This window comes from Rhinolophus sinicus, linkage group LG02 (genome assembly GCF_036562045.2).
Source record: "Rhinolophus sinicus isolate RSC01 linkage group LG02, ASM3656204v1, whole genome shotgun sequence".
Lineage (NCBI taxonomy): Eukaryota > Metazoa > Chordata > Mammalia > Chiroptera > Rhinolophidae > Rhinolophus > Rhinolophus sinicus.
Window position 1 is genome coordinate 173,225,324 of NC_133752.1, and position 27,986 is coordinate 173,253,309.

Below are 27,986 nucleotides of genomic sequence, written 5' to 3' on the forward strand. Positions count from 1 at the left end.
GGCCTCTTTCCCACGGCACCCCGGTAGCTAATGACTCGGTTTAATGCTGTGCTTTGTACAGTACTTTGTGCATTTTGGCATCTGATAAAAGTTAAATTAGAAAACCTCAGTGTGGCATCACTGCATTTATTTTGGCTTCTGACTTGCAGAAGAGATCCTCACTTTATGCCTTAGCATTTTTCCAAACTCAGGGTATGAAAAAGAAACTGAGCCAAACCACTCCAAGTTGAATTGACAGAGAGGTGGAGGAGATAAATGAGTATTGTTAGCATCGGTTAAGTAACTCTTCCAAAGCAAAGTGGGAGGGTCACCACGCACCATTTAACAGGGTGGTAATCCCAGGTTCAGTTTTGACACCAGCCAAACCTGTCTCTGATTTACAAGGTGTGGCAAAAGAAGATGCCACCTATAGGATGACCAGAATTGAAAACAGCTGTATGAAGTCACATTTTTTTCCTCTTTAAAAAATATACAAGAAAACAATAGGAACAGAAAGCAAATGGGCACAAGGAAACTTTTTGGGGTGATGGAAGTGCTCTAAAACTGGATTATGGTGATGATTGCATTAACGTTAAAACTCACCAAATTGTACAATTGAAATGGGTGATTTTTTTTACTACACAAATGATACCTCAACAAGCTGTTAAACATTAAAAAAAAATATGAATGATTCCCAGACCAGAGGATAAGGGGGAGGTAAGATGGGAAGATAGGGGGTGTCTGGAACAGAGGCAGAATCAGCCTAGGACCCTGAATCTGATAATTAACAAAAATTCAGGGAGAGCCTGGTGGCTCAGGTGGTTGGAGCACGTGCTTCTAACACCGAGGAGGCCACATGGGCAAGTAAGCTGCGCCCTCCACACCTAAGATTGTGAACAACGGCTCTCCCTGGAGCTGGGCTGCCTTGAGCAGCTGGAGGTCACTGTGAACTGCCGTTTGCTGTTGCTGGCTGCTGTGTGCTACCGCAGGCTACCATGTGCCACCGTGAATGGCCGGTGGCCAGCGAGAGTGGCCGACAGCCAGCGTGAGTGGCCAGCAGCCGGCTGCCGACGAGAGCTGCCGTGAGCTGCTGTGAGCAGCCGACTGACGACCGGTGACCGACTGCCTCAGGCGGAGGTAGCGCAAGGCTCATAACACCAGCATGGGCCAGGGAGCTGGGTCCTATACAACTAGACTGTGAAACTAAGGCTTGAATGGGTGTGGGGGTAGGGGGAGGCAGATGAAGTGGGGGGAAGTTCAATGTACCAAACCATTAGGAAATGGGTCATATAACTAAACAATAAACCATTTGGGAGCATTAGTGCCTATAGTGCTTCATCTCTTTGATAAAGGAATTATTGCACCAATAATCAGTAAACTCCAAGCAGGATAAATACAAAGGAAGCCAATCCTAGGCACAACGTAGTCAACATGCTACGAATCAGAGATGAAAATAAAACCTTAAAAGTATTCAAAGAAAAAAGAACAATTATGAACTATGGCTGACTTCTCATCAGAAACAGTGGAGGTCAGAAGATAACAGAAATCTTCTTTAAAGACAAAAAATAACTGTAAACCTAGAAATCTACGTATATTTCAAACATGATGGTAAACATTTTCAGACAAAAGCAGGGAGAATTCACGTCCAGAAAACCTGCTCTACAAGAAATGATTAAGGGAAATGATCCCAGATGGAAGCACAGATCTGGAGGAAAACTATGAAGCTAAACTATGAAGCTAAAAATAAAAGACACCTATACATTTTTTAAAGGCTATTGTTTGTTAAAGAATACAGTAACAACCTATTACACAGTAGAGAGCACATAGAAGTAAAACAGATGAGAACAAGAACTCAAAGGATGGGAGGTTAGTAAGTAGAATTATAGTGTTACAAGAATCATGTATTGTTTGAGAAGTAGAATAATGCTATTTAAAGGCAGACTGTGAAAAACTAAAAATATTTATAAAAATACTTATAAACTCAAATATAATAGATGATGCTTAGCTAAAAAGTCAATGACATATTTTAAAATATTCAATTTGCCCAAAAGAGGGCAGAAAAAGAGAAACCGAGAAATAAACAATAGATTGGACAAGAAGGAACAAATAGCATCTAACCAATGTGTTAGACTAAAACCTAAACATATCAAATAATGCATTAAATGTAAATAGACTAGCGCACCCAATTAGAAAACAGACATTATTACACTAGGACAACCCCCAAGGAGCTGCTGTTTACGAGAAACACATTAGAAATATACAGACACAAAGACGAAGGGGTACTTAGAAAATTTTAAGACACTCACTCCAAAGTGTGACATTTCTGAAGAGCTGGGCCTGGGGAACGTCTCAGACCTAAACTTAGAGCTGCCCAGGATCATGATGTGGGATGGTGTCCCCCATTTCATTCTCAAAATAGAAGGGAGATTGGGAGGCTGGGCAGTCAAAAAAATAGCAAATGTCAACTCCATCCCCATAACTACAAGCTATGTCTCCTGATCGGCATAAGGGGACCACTCCAACTACATGATACATCTAACCAACACAAAGCACTTGACCTTTAAGTTGACCTATGCAGTCTTATTTTGAGTAAATATAAGATTTTTATTAGGCTCTAGAAATAGCGAAAATAGCTCATATACCTCCGGTAAGCTCTTAGGTAACTGGAGGAAAATCTCTGGTTTGAAACCATAACTTGGAAGCCATACTCAGTTCTAACAACCTATGAGCCTAAAAATGTAAAGCTGGGCTTATATTTTCTTATTTCCAGTTCCACATGTAAGGAGCTTGGAAGTCACCACTCCATCCTACCAAGTAAAAAGCTGCACACAGTGAAAAATCAACACTTCTAGGATACGTAAGACAGATGAGAATACATGTCAAGCTCCTGCTCCCAAGATTAGAGAGACAGAGGAGAATAGAGGAAGTCACAGCTTCCTGGAGGGGAGACTCAAAAGAAGAAACCACTGTGGGAACCAACCAGTGCTGATAGGTAGGAAAGCCTGAATTTTAATTGATGAATTGCTGGAGGCTCAGAGTGGACAACACTGAGAGTGAAAAACTTCCAGCTATAAAATAAAAAAGTCACAGGATGTAATGTAAGCATGGGGAATATAGTCAATAATACTGTAATCACTTTGGTGACAGATGGTAATTAGACATCATGGTGATCATTTTATGATGTATAAAAATATTGAATCACTATGTTGTACACCTGAAACTAAAATAATATTGTATGTTAACTACAATTCAACTCTTTTAAATGCTAAAACAAACAAACAAACAAACTGTGAGCCACGAATCCTATATGCAATGCAGCAAAGCCATCCTTCAAAAGTCAGAGAGAAATTAAGTCATTCTCAGATAAACAAAAGCTAAGGGACTTCATGACCACTAAGCCTACTCTGCAAGAAATGCTTAAAAGAGTCCTGAAAGATGAAATAAAAGGACACTAGACTGTAACTCAAAGACATATGGAGAAATAAAGATCTCAGTAAAGGTAAACACCTGGGCAATTACAGAAGCTAGTAATTATTGTAACAATGGTTTGTAACTGCACTTTTTGTTTTCTACTTGACTTAACAGACTAAATACATTTAAAGAAAAAAATATTAGTGCAAAAGCTAGTATTAATATAACTGTTTGTAACTCCAAATCTTGTTTTCTACATAATTTAAGAGACTAATGCACTTAAAAGAATGATTAGCTTATGTTTTGGGACACACAATGTATAAAGATGTACTTTGTGACATCAAAACCAAAAGGGGTGGGGATAGAGCTGTAAAGGAGCAGTTTTTGAATATTATTGAAATTACGATGGTATAAATTCAAATTAGAGTTTTATAACTTTAATCCCATGGTGAAGACAAAGAAAAAAACTACAGAATATACACAAAAGGAAATGATAAAGGAATTTACATTAAACTATAAAAAATCAACTACACATGTAAGAAGATAGTAATGCAGGAAATGAGGGACAAAAAAGCCATAAGTCACATAAAACACAAATAGCATAATGACAGAACTAAGTCCCTACTTAATAGTAATCACTTTAAATGTAAATGAATTAAACCTTCCAAAGACAATCTCCAAAGAGAAAGATTGGCAGAATGGATAAAAACACATGATCCAACTCTACCCTGTTTCCCCGAAAATAAGACCTAGCTGGATCATCAGCTTTAATGCATCTTTTGGAGCAAAAATTAATATAAGACCCGGTATTTTATATTATATTAAATTATATTATATTAATTATATTATATTAATTATATTATATTAATTATATATTATATTGTATTATATTATATATTATATTATATCATATCATATCATATCATATCATATCATATCATATCATATCATATCATATTATATTATATTATATACCAGGTCTTATATTATAGTAAAATAAGACCGGTCTTATATTAATTTTTGCTCCAAAAGATGCATTAGAGCTGATGGTCAGGCTAGGTCTTATTTTTGAGGAAACACAGTATGCTGTCTACAAGAGACTCACTTGAGATCCAAGGACACAAACAGGTTGAAAGTAAAGAGATGAAAAAAGATATCCCATCCAAATAGTAACCAAAGGAAAGCCAGAGTTTCTATACTAATAACCAGACAAAAAAGACTTTCAATCAAAAAAAGTTATAAGTAACAAAGGACATTATATATTAATGAACAGTTCAATACACCAAGAAAATATAACAATTATAAACATTTACACCTAATAACAGACCATCAAAATATATGAAGTCCAAACTAGCATAACTGAAGGGAGAAACAGACGTTTCTACAATAACAGTTGGAGACTTCAATACCCCACTCACAGTAATGGACAGAACAATCAGACAGAAGATAAGAAAAAAGAGGACTCAAACAACACAGTAAAACAACACGATCTAACAGACATATGCACAGCACGCTACCCGACAACAACATACACATTCTTCTCAAGTGCTTATGGGGACATTTTCCAGGATAGACCATATGTTAGGCCACAAATTAAGTCTCAATAGATTTAAAAACATAGATATACAAAGTATACATACAAAGTATGATCTGACCACAACTGGATAAAGTTAGGAATTGATAACAAAATGGAAAATTCACAAAATTATAGAAACTAAACAATACTTTTTTTAAAACAACCAATCAATCAAAGGAGAATTCACAAGTGAAATTAGAAAATACTTAGAGATGAATGAAAATGAAAACACAACTTAGCAATGAATGAAAATGAAACTTATGAAATGCACAGAAAATGGTGTCATGGGGGAAATGTATAGCTATAAATACATTAAAAAAAAAAGGTCCGGCCCAGTGGTTCAGGTGGTTGGAGCGCTGTGCTCCTAACGCTGAGGTCGGCAGCCATCATGAGACGCTGGCAGCCGGCGAGAGCTGCCGTGAGCCGCTGTGAGTGGCCGACCAACTACTGGAGACCGACTGCCTCAGCCAGGGGTAGCGCAAGGCTCATAACACCAGCATGGGCCAGGGAGCTGTGTCCTACACAACTAGACTGAGAAACAACGGCTTAAACCGGAGTGAGGCGGGGAGAGGTGGAAGAAAGTGGGGAAAAAGAAAAAAAAGAGAGAGAGAGCCAAAAGAGGAGAAGATAAAAATAGAAACAAAGGAAAAATGCAATGGTCAGAAAACAGTTACACATGATAATCATTCACATAACTATATCACTTTCAATGTGAATGGTCTAAAAACACCAATTAAAAGACAGAGACTGTCAGAGTAGACAAAAAAAAAACACCTAATAATACCGTGTTTCCCCGAAAATAAGACCTAACCAGAAAGTAAGCCCTAGCATGATTTTTCAGGATGACATCCCCTGAACATAAGCCCTAATGTGTCTTTTGGAGCAAAAATTAATATAAGACCCGGCCTTATTTTCAGGGAAACACGGTATGTTGCCTATAAGAAATCTACTTTAAATACAATGACATGATAAAGAAAAGTGATGGAGAAGGAAAAAAAAAAAAGATCTAAAATCAACAACCTAATTTTACAACTTAAGGAACTAGAAAAAGAACAAACTAAGCCTGTGATGAGTTTGGCACTTACACCTATTAGGATAGCTGCTATCAGAAAAACAGAAAACAACAGTGTTGACAAGGATGTAGAGAAACTGGAACCTTTATGCACTGTTGGTGGGAATGTAATACGGTACAACAGTTACGGAAAAGTTTGGTGCTTCTAAAAAATTAAGAATAAAGTTATCATATGATCCAGAGATTCCACTTCTGGGTATATACCCAAAAGAATTGAAAGCAGGTCTTGAAGAGATATCTGTACACCCATGTTCATAGCAGCCTATTCACAATATAAAACATGGAAGCAACCCCAGTGTGGATGGATAAGCAAAATGTGGTCTATATATACCACAGAGTATTGTCCAGCCTTAAAAAGGAAATTCGGCAATATGCTGCAACATGGATGAACCTTGAGGACACCATGCTAACTGAAATAAGCCAGTCACAAGATGACAAATACTGTTTGATGCCACTTAGATGAGATACTTAGTCAAAATCATAAAGACAAAGTATAATGGTGGTTGCCAGGGGCTGGGGCGAGGGGAGAATGGAGAGTTACTGTTTAAGGGGTAAGGAGTTTCAGGTTTACAAGATGAAAGAGTTCTGGGGATGGATGGTGGTAGTGGTTGCACAATGTAAATGTAAATTATTTAATATCACAGAACTGTATACTTAAAAATGGTTAAGATAGTACATTTTATGAGTCTTTACCACATTAGAAAAAGTGGGGGGAAACCCTTGCATGTAGATGTTTATAGAAGCTTTATTTAAAACTGCCAAAACTTGGGAGCAACCAAGACGTGCTTTAGCAGGTGAATAGCTAAACTGATACATCCAGACAATGGAATACTATTCAACGCAAAAAAAAAAAAAAAAAAAAATGAGGTATCAAGCCATGGAAAGACATGGAGGAACCTTAAATGCATGTTACTAAGTGAAAGAAGCCAATCTTAAAAGGCTAGATACTGTAATGATTCGAACTACACAACATTCTACAAAAGGCAAAACTATGGAGACGGTAACAATACCAATACCAGTGGTTGCCAGGGTTTGGCGGAGCAGGGAGGGATGACGAGGCCGAGCATAGAGGATTTTTAGGGCAGTGAAAATACTCTGCATGATACAATAATGGTAGATACATGTCATTGTACATTTGTCCAAACCCACAGCAAGAGTGAAGCCTCGGGTAAACTATGGACTTTGGGTGACTGTAAGTGTAGGTTCACTGATTGTAACAAATGCACCTCTCTGGTGGGGGGTGTTGGTAATGGGGGAGGCTGTGTGTGGGGGGGTGGGGGTACATGGGAAACCTCTGCACCTTCCACTCAATTTTGCAGTGAACCTAAAACTGCTCTAAAAAGCTTAAGTCTTTAAAAGAAAGTCTATATCAAAGTTTTGTTGGAAAATTAATTTCAGGCTGAAACATAAAAGTAATTCTTTTAAAGGACTGCTGTCAGAATAATTTCCTAGGGTTTTAGTCTCAATTTTCCTGATGGTGTACCCTTATTTAATATAACATTCTAAATATACTTCCATTTTTGTATATATTTATTTTAAATTGTTATTATAATACTTATGCACATTAAAAAACATATACAAAAATAGAAATTAGAAAAGGATGAGTGAAAATAAACATAAGTAAAACTTCTGTATCTTCTTCCCGCACCCCAGCAAGCTGTCAGGCACTCCCCAGATGCATCCGTCTCACTGCGGAAACCACTCCTCTAGGCCATGGGGAAGAGATGAGCAGGCCTCTGGCCAGTGAGTGACTCAGGGAGTCTGGAGAGTGGAGGAGAAGGGGCAGGAAATGACTGTACTGCTGCTGAGGACCATAAAACTCGGAAGTTTATGTCCGGCTATAAATCTTACATGATACACTTCTCTCCCTCCACCCTCCCCAGGTGATCAATATAAACACGGGCTTCTCTTCTCCCATTCCCACATAAACTTCTCAGCCTGAAATTGTCATTATGGGGCTTTCTGCCTCCTTCCAGGATGCCCTTGGCGATCACACATGAATTGGATAAAATGCTGAAGAGGTGAGATAAGAAACTGGACTTAGCTGTACAGTAAGTCCCGAGACAGCACTTAGAACCTGGCTGGGGACAACACTGGCATTTATTAGAAAAATTAGTTAGACTAACCAGGGTGATTGAAAACACACTTTTGTCCCTGAACATCTTTCATCACTAGTCTCAAAAAGGAGACTCCAATTGTAAGACACTAGTCCTGAAAAGCAAACGTTTTTTTCCTTGGGCAGGTATTATAAACAAAATTCCACTAGAACTTTTTTGAAGACTAAGAGTCTACTTTAGTGTATCTCTCTAAAGACCTATAACCACAAGAGCACATTGTAACACATACACAAACCTACACATTATAAAATATACACAAACTGATAAACATACACATAATTCCCTTATGTATCCTCAAAGGGAAAATGAACAATCTGGTTGATCACCATGGTCCCGTCAAACCCTAACATTCTGATTTTGTGTGAGGTTCCACATGAATATTATGGTAGAGTCCAAATGTCAAACACTCATTTTCCAGACTTGGTGAAAATATAAAACTCTGGGGGAGCAGGGCGTCTTTCCCACTTGCTTCTCACCTCTAGGCCTTTGAATTCCACCAAAATCAGTGAATTAGAAACAGAAGCCATAGATTAACTCTGATGCGACCACACCTCTACTTCATTTTGCAAGCGAGTCCACCCTGCAAAGTTCCTGAACACCCATGGATGAGTTTAGGAAATGAAGGAAGAAACAGAATAAGGAATGACCAGGCTGTGGTTTTAAAATATCACAAACAAGCTTTTCAGTGTTTCCTCAAGAAATGACTCATTTCCTCCAGGAAATGAAATACTGGATGGCAAGCACCTAGCCATGCTTAGCACAGCAGGCTCTCCACGGCCTTATTGGAAAGAATCACAAGCAAACCATTTCAAATGTACAAAGACAAATACATCAAATAAGAAACCTTCTCATGGTCCCCACTCTCTTGACTCATCCAGAAAACAAGGATTTTGGTTGGGAGTTGGCATTGGATTTAATAGCTTGGGTTAGAGAGTTCCTAAGAGGTCAGGTGTGGAGCAGGAGTAGACTCCTCCCCAAAAGGAATGTTGGGAGAAAAGAGCCAGCACAGAAACAGAGGAGTGGAGGTAGCCCAGTATCTCTGACCACCACACCTGACTGCGGCTAATATTCTTTCAGCACTAGGGGGACAATTCCCCACCACTTGGAGCTGAAAGACTTGTCTTTAGGACAGAACCAACAAACAGATGGCTCACCAGCTGACTAGCACCAAGCATATTTGATGGAGCAGTGAGAGCTGTGGACGAAGCTTACTTGATGGAGTTAGAGACAATGGAAAGGGATTAAGGTCTCTGAGAATTTAACGGTACTTCTAGGTTACAGACTGGGGTGAAGGTTGGGGGAGGGCATAAGCAGAGGGCAGTGGCTTCATCAAAATCCCAGAAGGAGAGACTGTGAAAAGAACAAAGCTGCTTGTAGGAGACAAGGTGAAAACACTGAATGGGACGGTGAAGAAGAGATAATAGTGGAACGCAACCTGTTCTTTTACTGTATCTGAACTTCAGTTTATTTCACTTTCCCAGTCTCCATCTTCTGGGACAACCTAGTAGATCTTCTTGAAGGCTGACACCCTTCAAATACCTGTAAGTAGTTCTCATACCCACCTTGACCCCCACCCCTTCGTCACTGTGGGCCAAACATTACACAAAGAGCTTTTTAAATCAGCCACAGCGTCTGTCACTGCTCACTAATAATCACCGCTCAAAATGAAAACTTCCCCTTCAGGGGTAGCTGTTCTTCCTTCTGCCATCTAGTGGTGGAAATGAAAATGTCATGTTCTCGCTCTTGGCTCCCTGACTTATGTGAAGAGGTTGGAGTCTGAAAGCTCCTTGTGTAACACTTATTTGTTATGCGGAAGATATTTTTCCAAAGGAAAAAAATATATTATAAATGATGGTTTAATCATTCATTCAATAAGCACTTACTGAATAACATAACATGAAATTTATACACATATAAACATAGTGTACACAGTATGTATAGAGGCATGAAACCAAATTTGGCTTCCAATTTTTACTTAGGCCCTTGACACCTGTACAACCTGGGCAAGCTACTCAGCCACTCTTCATCTGTGATAACAGTAATAATAACGATAATTATAATGGCTAACACTTATTAATCATTACGATGAGCCACACAGTGCAGTTCATTTAAACCTCACAACCCTGTAAGGTAGATATATTACCGTTTCTCCAGATAAGGAGACTGAAACACAAAGAGGTTGAATAACTAACTGGCCCTAGGTCTCACAGCTAGTAAGGAGCAGATCTGACAGTCTGGCTCCAAAGTTCCTAATAGCAACAATGATATCCACCTTTCAGGATTGTTCAAGGAACTAGAGGCAACACATGTAAAGCTGTCGACACAGAGTACAGTTCAGAAAATGACAAATACTAAACATTCCCTGTGTGCTGGACCCTGCAAGATCTTAGTTACATCTGTGAATGAGCTGTGGCAAGCAGGGCTGCTCTCTAGCACGATCACAACACAATGCTAAGATTGATCCAGTTAAGAGTTCGGCAAAGACAGCATCTGCCTTTTTTCTCTTCTGTATTGTCTTCCACATACCTGGCACAGGTGCTGGGATAAACTGTTTCCCCGAAAATAAGACCTAGCTGGACCATCAGCTCTAATGCTCCTTTCGGAGCAAAAATTAATGTAAGACCCGGTCTTATAGCAAAAATTAATATAAGACCCGGTCTTATAGCAAAAATTAATATAAGACCCAGTCTTATATATAGTAAAATAAGACCGGGTCTTATATTAATTTTTGCTCCGAAAGACGCATTAGAGCTGATGGTCCGACTAGGTCTTATTTTCGGGGAAACAGTGTAGCAGGGAGGAAGGGATGGAAGGAATAGAATTTAAAAATAAAATAAAACTAGGTTCAAGATTCTGAGTGAGATGGATAGAGATAGATGGTCTTATTTCCCTATTAACAAATCAGAGAACTGGAGGTTCAGTAACACTCACACAAGATCACAAAGCAACAGAGTGAACAGGTCTCTTGACTAACACTTCCCCGCACTTCGCTGAATTCTCCCATCCCTCTGGTTTCGGCCAGCTCCTAGATGGCATCCACAGGTTCATGAAGGGCAGTATTTTGTGGAAAGTATCAAGTGGAAGGATAACTAAAAGCAGATAAAAACTTCAAGAATACGAGCAGACATCGGGGCCCACATCCTAGAGATTACATGGTCTTTACATGAGCCCATTTTCTTCCTGTCTCTTCCATTTGGCACGAATCAGCTCTTTCCTCTAGGTGAGACTGTTCAGTGCTATTTCTCAGAGTTCAGGTTTCTGCAGTTATTTTTAGCTGGAGTTTTACTGCATACCTGGGACAGGTGAGGCATGAAAAGGAATGTGGGTGTGGGTAACCCTTGAATCTCTAGTGCTAAGGTCTGGGTCTCTTGTCATTCCAGCCAAAGTGGGGTGACTCACACCCTGATTCATTATCTGCCCTCAGGCTAGATTTCACCTTAAGAACTAGGTGGATTAAAACTCCTTGTAAATTCTCTAATTTTGTATTCAAGTCTCTGGAACATACTTTCTTGATGTTATTTTGTTACCTGCTTTTGATAAATTGGAGGCCTTCGCTTTCTGTAACCAATACCACTGCCTGTGGTTCATTCTGGTCCCATTTCCCAGGCCTTGGAAGGACGTGGGGAAGACAGAGTATCTGATTTAGATTTTTTTGATATATCTGCAGGTTAGAAGCTGGAAAACACTGGCTGTTAAGCCAGATGTCGTGATACAGTCAGCCAAGTTGTAGGATATTCATTACATTTTTTAGGGGCTGAGAATCATCATGATCTAGTTGAGTCTAGACCCCTCCTGGCAACCACTGGAATTCCCTCAGAGTGCCCTTAAATTCAAGTGCCTGGAATCCTGGGCCTGACGCCTGGAATAGCCTCTCCAACTGAAACCTGCTCACTGGGTCCTAGGAACCCTTCATAAGGCGCAGGTGTTTTCTTCATCTCACCTTCGCTCTGTACAGATGAGGTAAAACCAGGCTAGCTAGTATCATGAATCCATGATACAATGAATACTGCATAAAGTGGCTGCATGATTCAGGTGAGAAATAAGGGGAAATTTTTCTCTGGGCCAGCATTACATGATTACTGAATATGCGCTGTAAGTCTTAAGTCAGGTTGTTTGCCATTGGGAAAGGGTGAGAGGTTGGTTGGTTGTTTGAAGCTGTTTCTTACATCAAGAAAAGCGAACTAAGGAATTATGCCCAGACGGGAGGGAGTAGAAGAAAGGGCAGAGGTCTCCTTCCCTACTCCTAAACTAGAGCCTTTCGTACCTAGACTGCAAAGACAACTTACATTTTATTTAAGAGAGGTCAGTTTAAACATCAATATTTCTACCCCTCCCACCATTTCTAAAACCTATCTCCTGCCTTTTCTCCATTCTCCTCGTAATCAACTCTACCATTCTACTCCACAATGCAATCTTCAACCCCAAAGAGCGTAGGAGGCCACAAAGTTTGTATTGGGTTGAACAGTGTATCCTCAGAGTTCACATCGACCCGGACCCCAGAATGTGACCTTGTTTGGAAATAGGCTCTTTGTGGATATACAGTTCACCCTTGAACAACACAGGAGTTAGGGGTGCAACCTACCCAAGTCAAAGTTAATCTACATGTAACTTTGACTCCCCCCCAAATTAACTACTCGTCCCTTGGTATCCATGGGGAATTGGTTCCAGGCAACCCCACCCCCCATACCAAAATCCGCAGAATCTCAAATCCCTTACATAAAATGGTATAGAAAGCATACAGTTGGGCCACAACATCCATGGATTCCCAACCCTGGATCGCAAATACTGTTTTCAATCCAGTTAGTTGACTCCACAGATGCGAAACCTGGGGATAGAGGTCCAACTGTTAATTTATTGAAAAACATCCGAGTGTTAAGTGGACCTGTGCAGATCAAACCCATGTTGCTCATGGTTCAACTGTAATTATTAGGGTGATGCAAAGGTAATTGCGGTTTAACAGGTTAAAAGTAACTGCAAAAACCGCAATTACTTTTGCACCAACCTAATAGTCACGATGAGGTCAAACTGGGTTCAGGTGTACCCTAAATCCAATGCCTGGTATCCTTGTAAGAAGGCCACGTGAAGACACACAATGGTTATGTGAAGATGGAGGCAGAGATTGGGGTTATGTTGCCATGAGCCAAGGAACACCCGCTGCCAGCAACCACCGGAAGCTAGGAAGAGGTGAGGAAAGATTCTTCTCCAGAGGTTTCAGATGGAGCATGGCCTACCAACACCTCGATCTCAGACTTTCAACCGCCAGAACTGGGGGGGCAGTAAGTTTCTGTTGTTGTAAGCCACCCAGTTTGTGGTACTTTGCTACAGCAGCCCTAGGAAACTAATACACACCTCAATAAAGGTTTCAGAAGCAAGATTTCACAACCTTGCCTTAGAGGATAAGAGAGCATAACAGCTCTGCTATGCATATGTTATTCTTTGTGGAGCATCTAATAAAATGTTCCACTTACTAATCTGGAAAAAAAAAAATAGCTCTGAATAACGGCACAAACCCACAAAGGTGTCCTCGTTTACTAATGGATCACATTCATTTATTTCTGTGCCTCATGCCCTTCACAAAGACATCTCCACTTGTTCTGTTTGGGACTCGTTTGTGGGCTGGACCTACTAATACACTTGAAGACACACTGTTCCCATTTCTCCCCATAATGTCCCATCTTCCCAGCCTAGGAAAGCATAATTAAGTATATACTTTAGAGACAACAACTAGGCTTTAGAGCAGTTTTAAGCTTTTTAGTCTCCCCAGAAATATGCACATACCTCAGGGGTCCAGACCCTCAGTGAGAGACCCTGCGTATTTAGAAAGTTCAGACTCCTTCAGGATAATTCCTCATCCATCTTACCCACTACCCACACCCCAATTCAATTTCAGCTTGCTTCTGTGGTCCTCCACTGAGTTGAAACAGCAACCATCTATTTGCTGTCACCCACTGGCTCAGAGAGAGTTGCCATTATTTTAAGCCACCCTGAAGAGTCACATTAAGAAAATGTGACATTAGTGAGAATTAGCTTCCAGTGGTAGGCACAACTCCTAACAAATAGTCACAAGTCTGGCCTCCACTCAAAACATTTGCCTCTCCTTTTTTACTGCCTTCTGGCTGTTCTAATTTATCCTTCACTCAAATGCACCATAATGGGTAGCAAAGAAATTCGGAGCAAACTAAACAACAAAATAAGCCATGTGTTAGGTTCCAATTAACTTTAAATGCCTTATCCATGGGCACCCATCGTAGGATACATGTGGCAGAAAGCACCCTACCCCTATATTTACAAAGATCTTCCTGCAATCAACAGTTCACACCTGACGACCAGGGAATTTTACTGACATCTACTTTTCACTTCTCAGCGGACACTGTGACTCTAAGAAACACAATCCTTGAACCATGCACTTTTCCATTACAATGAACATGGAAAGTTTCTCTTCTGCCAAAACTCATTCTCAATCTTAAGCCACTGGAATCGCTTCACCTGGTTCTGCCGCTTCAGACACGCCCTCTTCTAATAAAACTGCTATATTCAATAAAAATGATTAGACATCTCCCATGTGCAAAAGCCGTCAGAGCACACGATGGCGAAGCTCAGTCGTTTCTGATGTCCATCAACTCCCCCCGACCCCACCGGTCCCTGCAGTGACCATGTCCACTTCCTCCCCAGGAGCTGATGGCCAGCTTTACATCTTCTGAATTAAATCAACCAATAGATGGGGACAAAAGAAAGGAAATATTGTTCAGTGGGCACCAACGACAGTGGATGAAATTGAGTCTTGAGATTCCCCTGTATTTGTGATGCTTCCTGATTTTACTCTAGTCACCTGGGGATAAGAGTCTATGTAAGAACTAGTCTTCCTAACTACCTGCTTAAGCCGAGAAGCCAGGGAAGTGAATCTATTTAGGAATCTAAGAGACACTATAGTCTTACTTATGGACTTTGCTCCATCCCCAAGAAAATACAACCAACCTCCTTTTAAGCAGAACTTCCTTTCAAAGCCATCCATCATCTTGTTCCTTTGCTGATTAATTTTTAAAGTCATAAATAACGTTTATCTTAAATTAAGGACACCAATGAATTTGCCCTGTAACAGCCACAGTCAGTTTCTTACCTATGAACAAGATCTTAGTTAAGTCTATAGTCCTTTAACCTATAAGGTCTTCAAGAAGTTTGAATCTTTTAAAATTAATATTTAAATTTATTATTTCACATTCAGTCTAATGAAGCACAAGCTGAGATTGCTTAAGTATCACCATTTTATAGATGGAGAAGATTCTTTCCTTTATAATTACAGGTCAAGTGTTTCAATCTTGATGTGTAGCTGAAAAAAGCAAAAGGTCTGTGTGAAGTGACAGAGCACCTCCTACTCATGTCATGAGCAGGGAACCAAAGCTGAACAGTAATCATCTGACACGAGCACTGCAAAAACTATTCTGCAGAATGAAACTCCAACACATGGAAAGGGAGTAACTACTGAATCGGCTGAGCAGGTTCTGGACATAATTCTGACAGATTTCAGTCCGAAGAACTCTGTTGGAGGAGATTTCTTTCTCTTCTTTAATCCCCTTTTACAGAACAGAAGGCAGACAAGTCTTTATAAAAGAGATTAACGGCCTTTCCGTTTCTTCATTTTTCCTCCCGCCACCTTGTTCCTGACGCCAATAGCACCCTCTGTGTCATCGTTGTCCCCAGGAGCTTCCCGTGGACGTTTCTTCTTTTCTCCATGCTCCCTCAACTCCTGCAAGAAAACACAAAGGACAGGGTCAAAAATGAACTACTGTCATTGAGGTTGACACATCCTGGTCTCCCCTGCTGAAAATCAAACACTGAGGAATGCCCCAATACTTCACATTGGCAAAGGAATAAAACCAAAATTCTAATACCCAAAAATATTAACCTTGTTAGTAATCAAAGACATGGAAATTAAAACAATAAGCTATTATTTTCACATGGCAGACTAGCAAAGATTTAAGAGAATGGCAATGCCTAGTGCTGGTCAAGGCGTGAGAACAATCACATATCCTGTCGCTGACAATATAAACTGGTACTGCTTTTCTAAAGGGGTAATGGGGCATTCTGTCTAAATTCGAATTTTAACTATATTTATATATATATATATATATATATATACACACATATACACACACACATATATATTATATACACACATATATATACATATATATACATATATATATATATATATATATATCTACCTCAGCCCAACAATTCTACTTCTAGGATTTTATTCTAAGGAAGCAAGACAAGTATACAAAGCTATATATCCTAGATGTTCATCCCAGCCAGTACTAGTTAAAATACAAAAAAATCTGAAAAAACATATCAATGTAAATCATGCTACATAGTCATAACAGAATTCTTTGTAACCATTATGAAATGATCACATGGATCCATATTTGCTGAAATCAAAAGCTGCTAATCATATAAATTAGATAAAGTCTAATTATAGCTAACGGAAAAAAACAGCCAAAGGTTACCAGCGATTCTGTGGCAGGTGGCTTATTTGTCTCACTCACGCTTTTAATCTTTTCTATATTTTCTGAATCTTCCCCCAATGCACATGCAATACTTTTATAAACAAAAATACTAAACAAAGAATTCCATGTTGGAAGAAAAACAAAAACAAGTATACACTTCAGCTACTCAGAAGGCACCCGTTTCCCATCCCTCAGACCAGAACTCCGAGGAGCAGAGACCACTCACTTACAAGCACTCTCCTTTAGAATCTTCTTATCTCCAATACATGGTTGCTACCATTAGCAACTATGCAGTTTATAGCAGCTTATCTGGTGCTCATAAAACCACCCTGTGAGTATTATTCCCAATTCACAGGTCAGGAACGGATTCTGAGAGGTCAGGCACTGCCCCAGCTCACAGCTGGTCTTCTGATCTCAAGCCCAAAGGTTTCCTTGTCATGTGTGAAAACACAAGCAGCAGCTAAGAATGTGGTCACTGCGGTCAGACTGAGTCTAAACTCTGATTCAACCACTAAGTTGTATGGCCTAATGATGGACCTCCATCTCTCTTTAGCATGCTCATCTTAAATTTGGAATAAACTACTCTTCAGCGCCTGCAGTTTACTAGAATTAATGCAATACAGTTTTTAGCACACAGTTAATAGCATTTGCATAGAAGCTGGTGAAACAATAAGTTGCATACCATTCGGGCAAATCTTTGGGCTTCAGTCACACGTTCTGTCAGCATCATAACCTCATCATCCTGTGTTGGAAAGACGGGCAGTTTCTTCCCAATTAATTGTTCTATGCGCTGGAAGAGTTCCACATCATATCTGAAGAAGGAAAATCGGCATGGCTTTGGTTGACTGACAATGCAAATGTCAGCCCATTCTCAAACTGTATGGAGTCTATTGTCCCTTTTCAGAACACTGATTAAATGCAATTGTCTGCACACAGCCCATTAGAAAATCACCCAACATAGTCTTGACTCCCAGGAAAGACTTGGGTGCACAAAATGTGTTCCTTTAAAAACAAAATCAGAAATAGTTTATTCTAACTCTCTGAGTTGAGGGAAAGGTCATTGCTCTCCAGCTCTAGCAGTTGAAAGAAATAAGAGGGTTGCTTTTTCCTTGTATATGCCAAATACTACATTAGCTCTTTTACATATATATCTCCCATCTTTAATCTTCATGAAATCCCTGCTAGGTACGTATTACTATTTCCATTTTTAAAAATGATGAAAATCGGGTGAGGGAGGTTAAGTAACTATTATAGTAAATGGCAGAGTCAGGTTCCAAGTCAGTCTGCTCTTTTCTCTACACAACTCTGCCCCTGAAGTCCCATTTACTTACTGTGTGACAAAGGTAATAGACTTTCCAGAGCGCCCAGCTCGAGCTGTTCGACCTACTCGATGGATGTAATCCTGAAACAAAAAGGGTCAATAAATTTGAGTTATATGGACTATAAATTAAAAAACTAGTACGTAAAGTCTTATTGCAAACCTCTGAAAGAAAACAGATTTGTATTGGAACACGAAGAAAAACGGATTGGGCAATTTGTTGAGATAAATCTACTTCATGTTTTTTATTCTCCTTGCAGTACCAAATGAACCCCATTTTTTCATTTCCTCTATAGAGACAGATCTACACAGCGTTAGCATTGGATCAGAGGCAGACCTGGGTCAAAGCTTCGGTTTTATCACCACCAGCTACACAACTGTCCGCAAGTCACACGAGCTCTCTGAACCTCAGTGTCTATCTATAAATTGGGTAGAAATGTGGTTATTGCAGCAGTCAAGTGAGGCAGCGCTGTGTCTACAGCAGTTAAGTACAAAGCCAAGAGACACCAGCTGTTCTCAACCAGAGGCGGTTTTGTACTCCCCAGGGAACATTTGGAAAAGTCTGGAAACGTATCTGATTGCCACAATGTCACCTGTGGGTAGAGGCCAGGAATGCTGCTATGCATCCTATAATGCAATGGACAGTCCCCACAACAAAGAATTCACTGGCCCCAAATGTTAGTAGTGCCAAGGTTGAGAAATCCTGAGACACACTAGGAACCACAAACTGTCACTTCTAAAGAAATGAGACTGTGTGCTGCATCTGTCCCTATGACTGTGAGGATCGAATACCTCTGTCTTTATTCACATTTGTTAATATTATATCCCCAGACATGTGCAAAATGAGAATGAATAAATCAGGAGCTTCCCCAGTTTTTGATACTTGACTAAATCAAGGACCAAAAACAAAACAAAAATGTCGTAACTAAGGAAAGACAGAAAACATTTCATTAAGAAATACACTCTGGAAATAATGGAATATTACTCAGCAATGAGACAAGAATTAAATCTTGCCATTTATGGGAATATAGATGGAGGGACCCTGAGGGCATCATGCTAAGTGAAATACATCAGACAGAGACAAACAAAATACCATATACTGTATTTTGCTATGTGTAATGTGCATTTTGCCCAAATTTGCGAGGGAAAAATAAGGATGCACTTTATACATTGGTAGTACTAATTCCGTATCTATATAAATGTTTTTAATTCTTTTATTTATGCTTATGAGTTAAAAGTGTAACTCTAGAAATCAATGACATTCTTATACAAAATGATACCTAGAATACGATGGTTTTGTTGAACTTACGACGGACTTCCAACGATGAAGATTTTTTTGGCCTTCTATGATGCATAAATATCGTAAATTTATTACCGGTACATAAAATTTCTTGTACCTTGTATGTGCTCTTGTGTTTTGTGATTACTTGTTTTACATAAAATTTCTTGTATCATAATATGTTAAAAAATAAATGCTAAAATTACTTTAATACAAAAAAACAAGTACCTAAATGTAAACAAATAAAATTTTTAATTAAAAAATTAAAACGAAAGATATTTTTTCCCTAAAAGTTTGGGCCAAAAATGTGGGTGTGCATTATACATGGCAAAATATGGTGATCTTGCTTATATATGCAATCTAAAAACAAAAACAAAAACTGAGCTCCAATACATAAAACAGGTTTGGTGGTTGCCAGAGGTGGGGAGTGGAGAGTGGGAAAGTAAAATGGGTAAAGGGGAGTCAAAAAGTACAAATTCCCAGTTATAAAATAAGTTAAGTCCTGGGCATGTAACGTATAGCATGGTGACTGTAGTTGATAATACTGTATTACATATTTGAAAATTGCTGAGAGATCTTAAAAGTTCTCAGCACACAAAAAAAATTTTTAACTGTGTGGTGATGGATGTTGACTTATTGAGATGATAATTTTGCAATATACAAATATTGAATCATGTCATATACCTAAAACATAATATTATACCTCAATTTTACCTCAATTTAAAAAAAAAGAAAGAAAGAAAGAAATACATTTTGGGACTAGAAAGTCAGGTCAGCCACAGAACTCACCTTGGAATGGGTAGGAATGTCGAAGTTGACAACTACATCCACATGAGGTATATCCAAACCCCGGCTTGCAACATCAGTTGCTAGAAGAATGGAACGAGCCTTTGCCTTAAATTTATTAAGGGATCCTAGGCGCTTGCTCTGAGATGATGAAGGAAAGAAATGAAAATAATTAGGGAATCTTGGAATCCAAGACAAATGGACTAGACACAATAAATAAGAGACAGAAATTTTTAAAAGGATTCTTCCCCCTAAGTCCAGACTGGACTTCACAGATCAAAAGGAAACATGGAAGCAACAAAAAATATTTAAGACTAAGGCTAGAAAATACTAATGTGAAGTGGAGATTACTTGACATGATAGAAAGATAATTGGGAAATTATTTATTAAAAGTCATTAGAGGCCAGAGAATCACTACTGTGTTTCCCCGAAAATAAGACCTAGCCGCACCATCAGCTCTAATGCGTCTTTTGGAGCAAAAATTAATATAAGACCCAGTGTTATATTATCTTGTTATGTTATATTATATTACATTATATATTATATCACATTACGTTGTATTATACCCAGTCTTATATTACATTATATTATATAAGACCCGGTCTTAGGTTAAAATAAGACCAGTTCTTATTAATTTTTGCATTTCGAGGAAACACGGTATTACCAGCAGGGCTAAAGAGACCCATTCCCACACCAGACAACTGCCCATGGGACACCCTGATCTGGGCCTCTTGCTGTCCTGAATGGAGGAAGCAGGCATCCAGAGCAATACGTCAAAGCCCACAAAATCAGAACAATTACGGGAAGATGCATTAATGTCTTGTGTTGTTACTGCATAAATCTACTGCTATGTTTATTTCTCATGCCACCCGTCCACCACTAATGACGCCAAAGAATCTGTACCTGACTCATCTGTCCATGGAGAGGGATGGCAGTGAATCCAAGATTTCTGAGTAGCAAAGCTGTTCTCTGAGTATTATTACAGGTGCTGCAGAATATCATAAAGGAGTTTCCAGCCAGTTCATTTAGAATATAAACCAGGTAGGTATCCTAAATTACAAACCCAAAACAATATATGTAATTGAACCTGGAAGAAAAGGTTGGAGTCCTGGGCATATAAATTACACAAAAGACTCAGCCTATTGTTGCTTTGCCACCATCCAGACCTCCAGCTGCCACCTCTGCACTCCTTAACTGGCACTATCATCTCTTCACCATGAATTCCACATACAGCCTGAAGCCAAGCACAAGGAGATCTGTGCTCAGCAACCAGGAAAAGTCCTTCCATCAAAGCACAAGCCTAGGGTCCCTCGACTACAAAAAAGCCATATAATAAGCACACACAAGAAAAACTACCTCGAGGGTGGGGTTGGGCAGGAGTTATATCATGACTTCATTATGAAAGTTTATTTAATTTGTGAATTCCCAGAATGTTTGACTTTATCAGCGATAACTATAAGCACAGCACGGGCCCTAGAACAAACAAGGGCTCCAATCTGTAGCACAGCTCTTAGCTAATCAAGAGTTGACACATTTTCAGATGCTTTGGTGAGGAAGGAGAGGGAGAGGCAGGAATGATCAAAGTAAACACTTTACCTTGAATTTGGAGGGAATAAAAAGATAATATTGCTGTAATTTCTCAACCGTCTGGTATTTAGACGAAACAGCACATTTCACAGGATTCTTCAGTGCTGCTCGCTGCAGTTTTTGCACCTAAAGGAAAAAAACCTGGTATTGTACACTGAAAACAGAAAGCCCCTTCTATTTTTACTATTGTTATTGTTATTATTGTTTTCATTTAATTTAATTTCATTTCAATTCTTATAAGGAAGAAAACAGAAGTGCTAGAAAATGTCACCTTCTTGGTCATGGTGGCAGAGAAGAGAAGTGTTTTCCGATCTCGGGGAATCACTTTGAGGATCTTGTCAACCTAAGGCACGAAGAGGAAAGGGTAGCAATTTCACACTTAGACGGGTCACCTGCAAATCCTCTTTGTGAAGGAGAGAGAATAGAGCAACAAACTAAATACATCACTGGGGGAGATGGGGACTCAAAAATTCAATTCAGTTCAGCTAACATTTACTATCTGATACCACACCAGATGCTGTGTAAAAAAAAAAAAAAAGCAATTCAGGGAAAAGAACAGTTTAGATTAGTAGATTAGAACTAATCTAAAAGAAAAGTCAAGAATAAGTATTAACCAATTAGATAAACTATGATGAGTAAGGTCATCAAAGAGAACAGGTATTTCAAGGTTTACGGTAAAGGTCTAAATCAAATTATATGGAAAAGAAAATCTGGTTTTGCTATTTCTCATCTCTGAAACCGGAGCCAGACTATGTTCTAAAGAGGATGCTGAAGCACTGCCAAGGGGAAGAGCACTGAGAATGAAAAAAGGCAGCAGAGATGCTTAGATCGGCAGATGCTGGCGCACTGCTCCACATAAAGCAGGTGTGCAATGAACTGAGTTTTGTTAACAGGGCATTTGAGATGCTCTAAGAGGAGGAAAGAAATTGAGAGCTCACCTCTGTCTCAAAATCCATATTCAGTATGCGATCTGCTTCATCCATGACCAAGTATTTCAGAGCTCTTAAGTTGAAACCTTTTGTATTCTCCAAATGGTCAATCAGTCGACCAGGAGTTGCTACCGAGAAAGGTTGACAAGAGCAATGTTTAGGAACCATGAAAAAAGAAAGACAGTTACCAAGCCTCCCCCCTCCCCCCAAAATTAAACAGGATTACAAAAATCCATTCTTCAAAGTCTTTCCACACCAAGTAAGTTACACCCAACACTGGTAGATTTTCTCCAATTCATCACTGCCAGTGTCCTACCTTTGTTAATCACTCACCTATTACTATATGTGGTTTTTTTGCCAGGGCGAGAGATTGGGACATTGAATCGATTCCACCTACAATCACAGCTACAGAAATAAAAAGAACATAGAAAAGATATCTTTAAATTTTTCCACAGTTCATAGGACAGCTTTTAAAGCCAATACTGGATTTCTACTTAAATTTCTTCTTCCCTTAAATTTACCACTTACCCCCAAGCTAAAATACCAAATCAGCTCTTTTAGATCAATAAACTTGTGCTAAAATACTTCCTTCTACTCTCATTTCACACTCATTGTCGTTGTGAAGAAACCCTAAGATTCCTTTCCTCTCAGACGCTTACCACTCTGCACTCCAATAGAAGATCCTAGGGCTTCAAACTGCTCTGAAATCTGAAAGGCCAGTTCACGGGTGGGGGTGAGAACTAAGGCAAACAAACGCTGGGGTGTCTCCAGCAGCGCATTCAGAATGGGCAAAGCGAAGGCCCCCGTTTTTCCAGAGCCAGTTTCCGCCAGTCCAATGATATCACGACCTAGAAGAAAGAAAACAGCTACTAGCAAAGAAATTCTCTCTGCATTTCCCCCTTTTTTCTAAAATGACACAATGCTGGGCACAAAGCAGACACTGAATATTTGATGAACTGGGAGGAGAGGAAGGTTCAATAGACAGAAAACATGGTCTTTACCCCAGATAAGCTCAAAATCCAGGGATGAGATACACAAATACGTTATAACATGATAAGGACTTTAACATAAAGCAAAATACAGTGAGAACACAAAGGAAGGAGTCACTTACTGCCCTAAGGAGTCAGGAAAGGCTAACAGAGGTGATGGGTACATTAAATCCAGAAACAAGCCAAGAAGGAAAGGAAGCACATTCCTGTATGACGAGGGAGGATGGAGGCTTTAACGCCCACACAGCTTGCTTAGGGAGAGTGAGAAGTACAATGTTGCTGCAACACAGATGTCTTAAGAGGGAAAGGAAGAAGAATAAAGCTAGAAAGGAAACACATATGCCATGCCTAAGTTTTATGTCTTCCTCTAAGAGAGGAACTGAAGGATTTGAAGCAAGGAGTATCATGACCAATGCTATTCTGTAGGAAGATAAACCCTAGGAGCAAAGGAGCTTAACAGTGCAGACCATTCGCACTGCTCCTTCCGAGGGAAGAATGTTGTAACTCCTTAAGAATAGGCCCCCATGGTTATCTCCAATCAAGACACTACTGATAAGATTTGGAAATTAACTCCCAAGCCATGAGCACTAGAACAGTGCCCAGTGGGCAGCTTCCTACTGAGAGAAGACCCCCCCGGCTGAGGCTCCCATGCTTCCTTGACTGTATAACTGCTGAGGTTGCCTTACTTAGACATTAACCCGAAAATAAACCCTTTCCCTGAAGTAACCTGAATTTAACCTGAACATGACTGTTCCTAAAACCTACACAACCAGAACGGGGAACACGCAGGAAAGAGCTCAGTTAGGATCCCAGAGGAGCTATGATGGGGGTCTGAACTGAGGCAAGGCGGTGAGGATAGGAACAAGTGAGAATGAGAAAACAACAAAGAGAAAAGCTTTGTTAGATTTACTTAGCTAAATCATTTGCTTTGGGCCAGACTCTATAGATTCAAGTGAAGCATTTGCAAACTGCTCATTAAAGTGAAACAAGCTCAAGAATAAGAATAAATACATTTTCCATGGTGACTATGTCAGTTACTAAATCCCTGGTGATCTCTCACTGAGTCCTATTTTCTCTGCATTAAATACAAACTTTTGACTGAAAACGTTATGAATAAGTTTAGAATTACCAAAACCACCGAATTTTCCTTCCTTCATCCCACCTACATCACAGGCTAAGCAAGAAAAAGTCAGAATGCACCAGCCCTTCTTTTTGTTATTTGAAAGCAACCCTGGCACTGCTGACCGCTGCGACTTCTTCCCCACTAGTGGCCGTTATACAGTCCTCACTCTCCCCACTTCTCTAAACAAGTTGATAGTGTTTACTATCCCCTCCTTGAAACACTCTCCCTGACCTCATTTGTGTGAAACTGTACTCTCATGATCGTCAACCCTCTACCGATCCTCCTCTCTATCCTCTCTCGCCTTCACCTGGCAACCTCACCCATTTGCACAGTTTTCAGCTACAACCTCGTTGGACACGATGTCTATATCCAGTTCTGGCCTCTCACTCAAGCTTTAATCCCTATATTCCAACGATGCATTAATCAAGTGAATCTCTTTAATACCTGAAATTATTCCCAACTGAACTCATCTTTCCTGAAATTACTCTTCCTCCTATGCTTGCTTTTTATATCACTGGTACATCAATAATGTGTTCTAAACACCAGGGCTAGAACCTTGCAATATGAGATTTCCCCACCCCCTGCCTTCCACGTCAACAATATGGTTATAAAATGATGATGATTCTTTTTTTTTTAAATCACTTTCTCTTTTTCATTCTCACTACCACTACCCTAGCTATTATTTATTGCCAAAATTGCTGCAGTGACCTCCTACCTGCTACCTTACACAGCTATGAGATTAATCTTTCTTTCTTTCATTGAGGTTAATCTTTCGAGGATATAACTAAGGATTTCATTCTTCTACTAACAAATAATCTCTAAAGTTGCTCCACTGCCTATGGAGCAAGGACCAAATTCCTTTACCCAGCATTTAAGTCCTTCTTGATCCAACCCCCATCACCTGACCGATCTTTCCCACCACTCTGTTAAGTACTTGCGAGTCTCCACCTATCCCCACGTCTTCCAGCCACGTTGGGCTTTTTTCATGCCGTTCCCTATGCCAAAAAGTCCTCCCCTCCCATCATATGTACATGTATGAATCCTATTCAGTCTTCAAGCTTTGGCTCAAATGTCTTTCCAACCTCCCCTGCCAAAAAAATGAAAGAAATTTTCTTTAATACGTTCCAATTAGAGGTAATCTGTTCTACTCCCTCAGTGCACTTTGAATGTAATTTCCTCATGTCCCTGTTCACCTTGTAATAAATTTATAATTGTTTCCTACTAGACTGCAAGCTCTTGAAGAGGGTGGAATCTTAATTCCCAGTGCTTTATACTTGTATCAGCTACTTAGTTAAGTATTTATGGAAGAAACAAATGGAATTGCACAGAATAACTTAATTATTTTTCCACATGACAGCTCTTCAAATCATTAAAGCCAATTATCACATCTTACCCCCTAACTCTACTCTTCTCCAGACTATGCACTCACTTCCTTTAACTATTTGTGGCTATTCTTGATACTACACCACACTTACGGCTGCTCAGTTGGTCTCTGAAAACTGGCACCCGAACTGATAGTATTCTAGGTGTGTTCTAAACAATGCAAAATAAAGTACTGTTCTCTCTCTAAAGCTAGTTCGGGAGTTTTTAACCTGGGACTTGTGGGAGAGGAATTCAGGGCAAGGGGAAATTTTTATGTGTAGATATATTTACACACTTTTTCTGAGAAGAAAATCTTTCTATTTGATTCTCAAAGGGATAAGAAACCCCAAAAATGTCACCCTCCTCTTATAATAATATAGATAAGACTAATTCACTTTCTCTGAGAATCTTAATAAATTTCAGTTAACATTTCTGGGTCTCTTTACCACCCACCCAAGTCCTATGAAGTTTTGGAAGTCTAAGAATAAGACTTCACCTGTATTCCTATTAAAGTTCATCTTGTTAGTTTCACTCCCATCAGCCAACACTTTAAACATTCTTCCGCAAATCTGATAAACATGTCTCACAGCACAAGCTCTCAAAACCTCTGGATACTAACCTAGCTCCCAGACACCCTTATGTAAATCTGCACTTACTGATTCATAATTTCTAACAAGTTTCTTGTTAACACACTTTAATCCACTGCTCCCTTAAAGCCAGCATCTGCTGCAGACACTAAACCCCCTTATAGAAAGTAAGCTCAGTAATTGGAGTACTTTTTCAAAGGCCAATAAACCACAAACTTTGTATCTTTAGTGACCGTATTTTTATTTCACTGAAATATGCCTCAAAAGTGCTAAGTATTTAATTGAGTACAGCACCGTATTCAGTCTGTACCAGGCCACACATTTCATTTTAACCTACCTTGTAAGGCCAGAGGAATAGCTTCAATCTGGATCTTGGTGGGCTTCGTCCATCCCAACTGGTCACAAGCTTCACACAACACATCTGTCACACCCTTAGAATTCAGAAAAACACGCTTTAGCAAAGAACAATACACACTTGCCTTTCTCCTAATTAAATGATTGTCAGAGCCACCTTCCTGGTTACATGTGAATTCCTTACACTTGGATTCAAACAGTAATTCTCTATTGTGCTCCTACTCAGTCTGCTCTATAAGTACTATGACAGTAGCTCAAGACTTAACGAACACCTTCCATTTACCAGAGACAAAGCCAAGTTCTTTACATGTATAATTTCATTTCATCCTCAATTCTATGAGGTATTGTCCCCAGTTTGCAGATGCGGAAGGTGAGGCACAGAGGGGTAACAAGTTGCCTCTATTGAGACTAGGTCAGAATTCATACCTGGTTTAATATCGTATTCCAAAGCCCAAAATATCTAAATAAAAATTTTAAATATTTTTAAAAGCCGATTCGCCGCCAAGTACGACAGAGACAAACATCGCCACACCAAAACGAAAAAGAGCGCAAATGGGGGCTCTCCAGGACCGGCAGCCCTCCCACCAGCCAAACTCAGATGCTAAGGGTGCGCGTCCGCAACTCGAGCTTCAGAAATCCTGGGGGAAACCAGAAACCTAAGCTAGGCCCCCGCTGTTTCTGCACTCCAGCAGCTGGGACCTAAGGCAACCGGTCTCTGCTTGCGCCTGGCGCTAGCAGTACAAAAAGAAGCCAGCGTCATCCCCTCTCACCAGGTCTTTAAACGTTTTCGTTTCTTCCTCCACCGCCGGCTGGGGGTCTTCAGATGGAGAATCGTGCTCCTCGGGCGCCGCCATGTCGTCCGCAGGCTCCGGAAGTGGATCGGCGGCGCGCGGGACGCCGGTAAATGTAGTCGTAGTTCTCCCTTGAAGGCGTGTTCTGGGCGCCCCCCTGTGGGCTTGCCGGGCTTTGCACCAGCCGACCGGGAGAGTGCGCCTTCATGGAAATGTAGTGAA

The 27,986-nt window shown here is 39.9% G+C and overlaps 1 protein-coding gene across 1 annotated transcript; it reads right to left on the reverse strand.

The window, feature by feature from the left end:
* Window positions 1-15,336: 15,336 nt before the first annotated feature.
* DDX47 (DEAD-box helicase 47) lies at window positions 15,337-27,884 on the reverse strand. Its single transcript, XM_019744770.2, has 12 exons — window positions 27,744-27,884; window positions 26,957-27,050; window positions 23,218-23,406; window positions 22,892-22,963; window positions 22,568-22,686; window positions 21,901-21,972; window positions 21,639-21,755; window positions 20,946-21,092; window positions 20,046-20,183; window positions 17,991-18,061; window positions 17,342-17,471; window positions 15,337-15,899 (listed from the first exon to the last, which is right to left on the reverse strand). The coding sequence occupies exons 1-12, from the start codon at window positions 27,825-27,827 to the stop codon at window positions 15,768-15,770; spliced, it is 1,365 nt and encodes a 454-aa protein (XP_019600329.1). The 5' UTR covers window positions 27,828-27,884; the 3' UTR covers window positions 15,337-15,767.
* Between the last annotated feature and the right edge of the window lie 102 nt (window positions 27,885-27,986).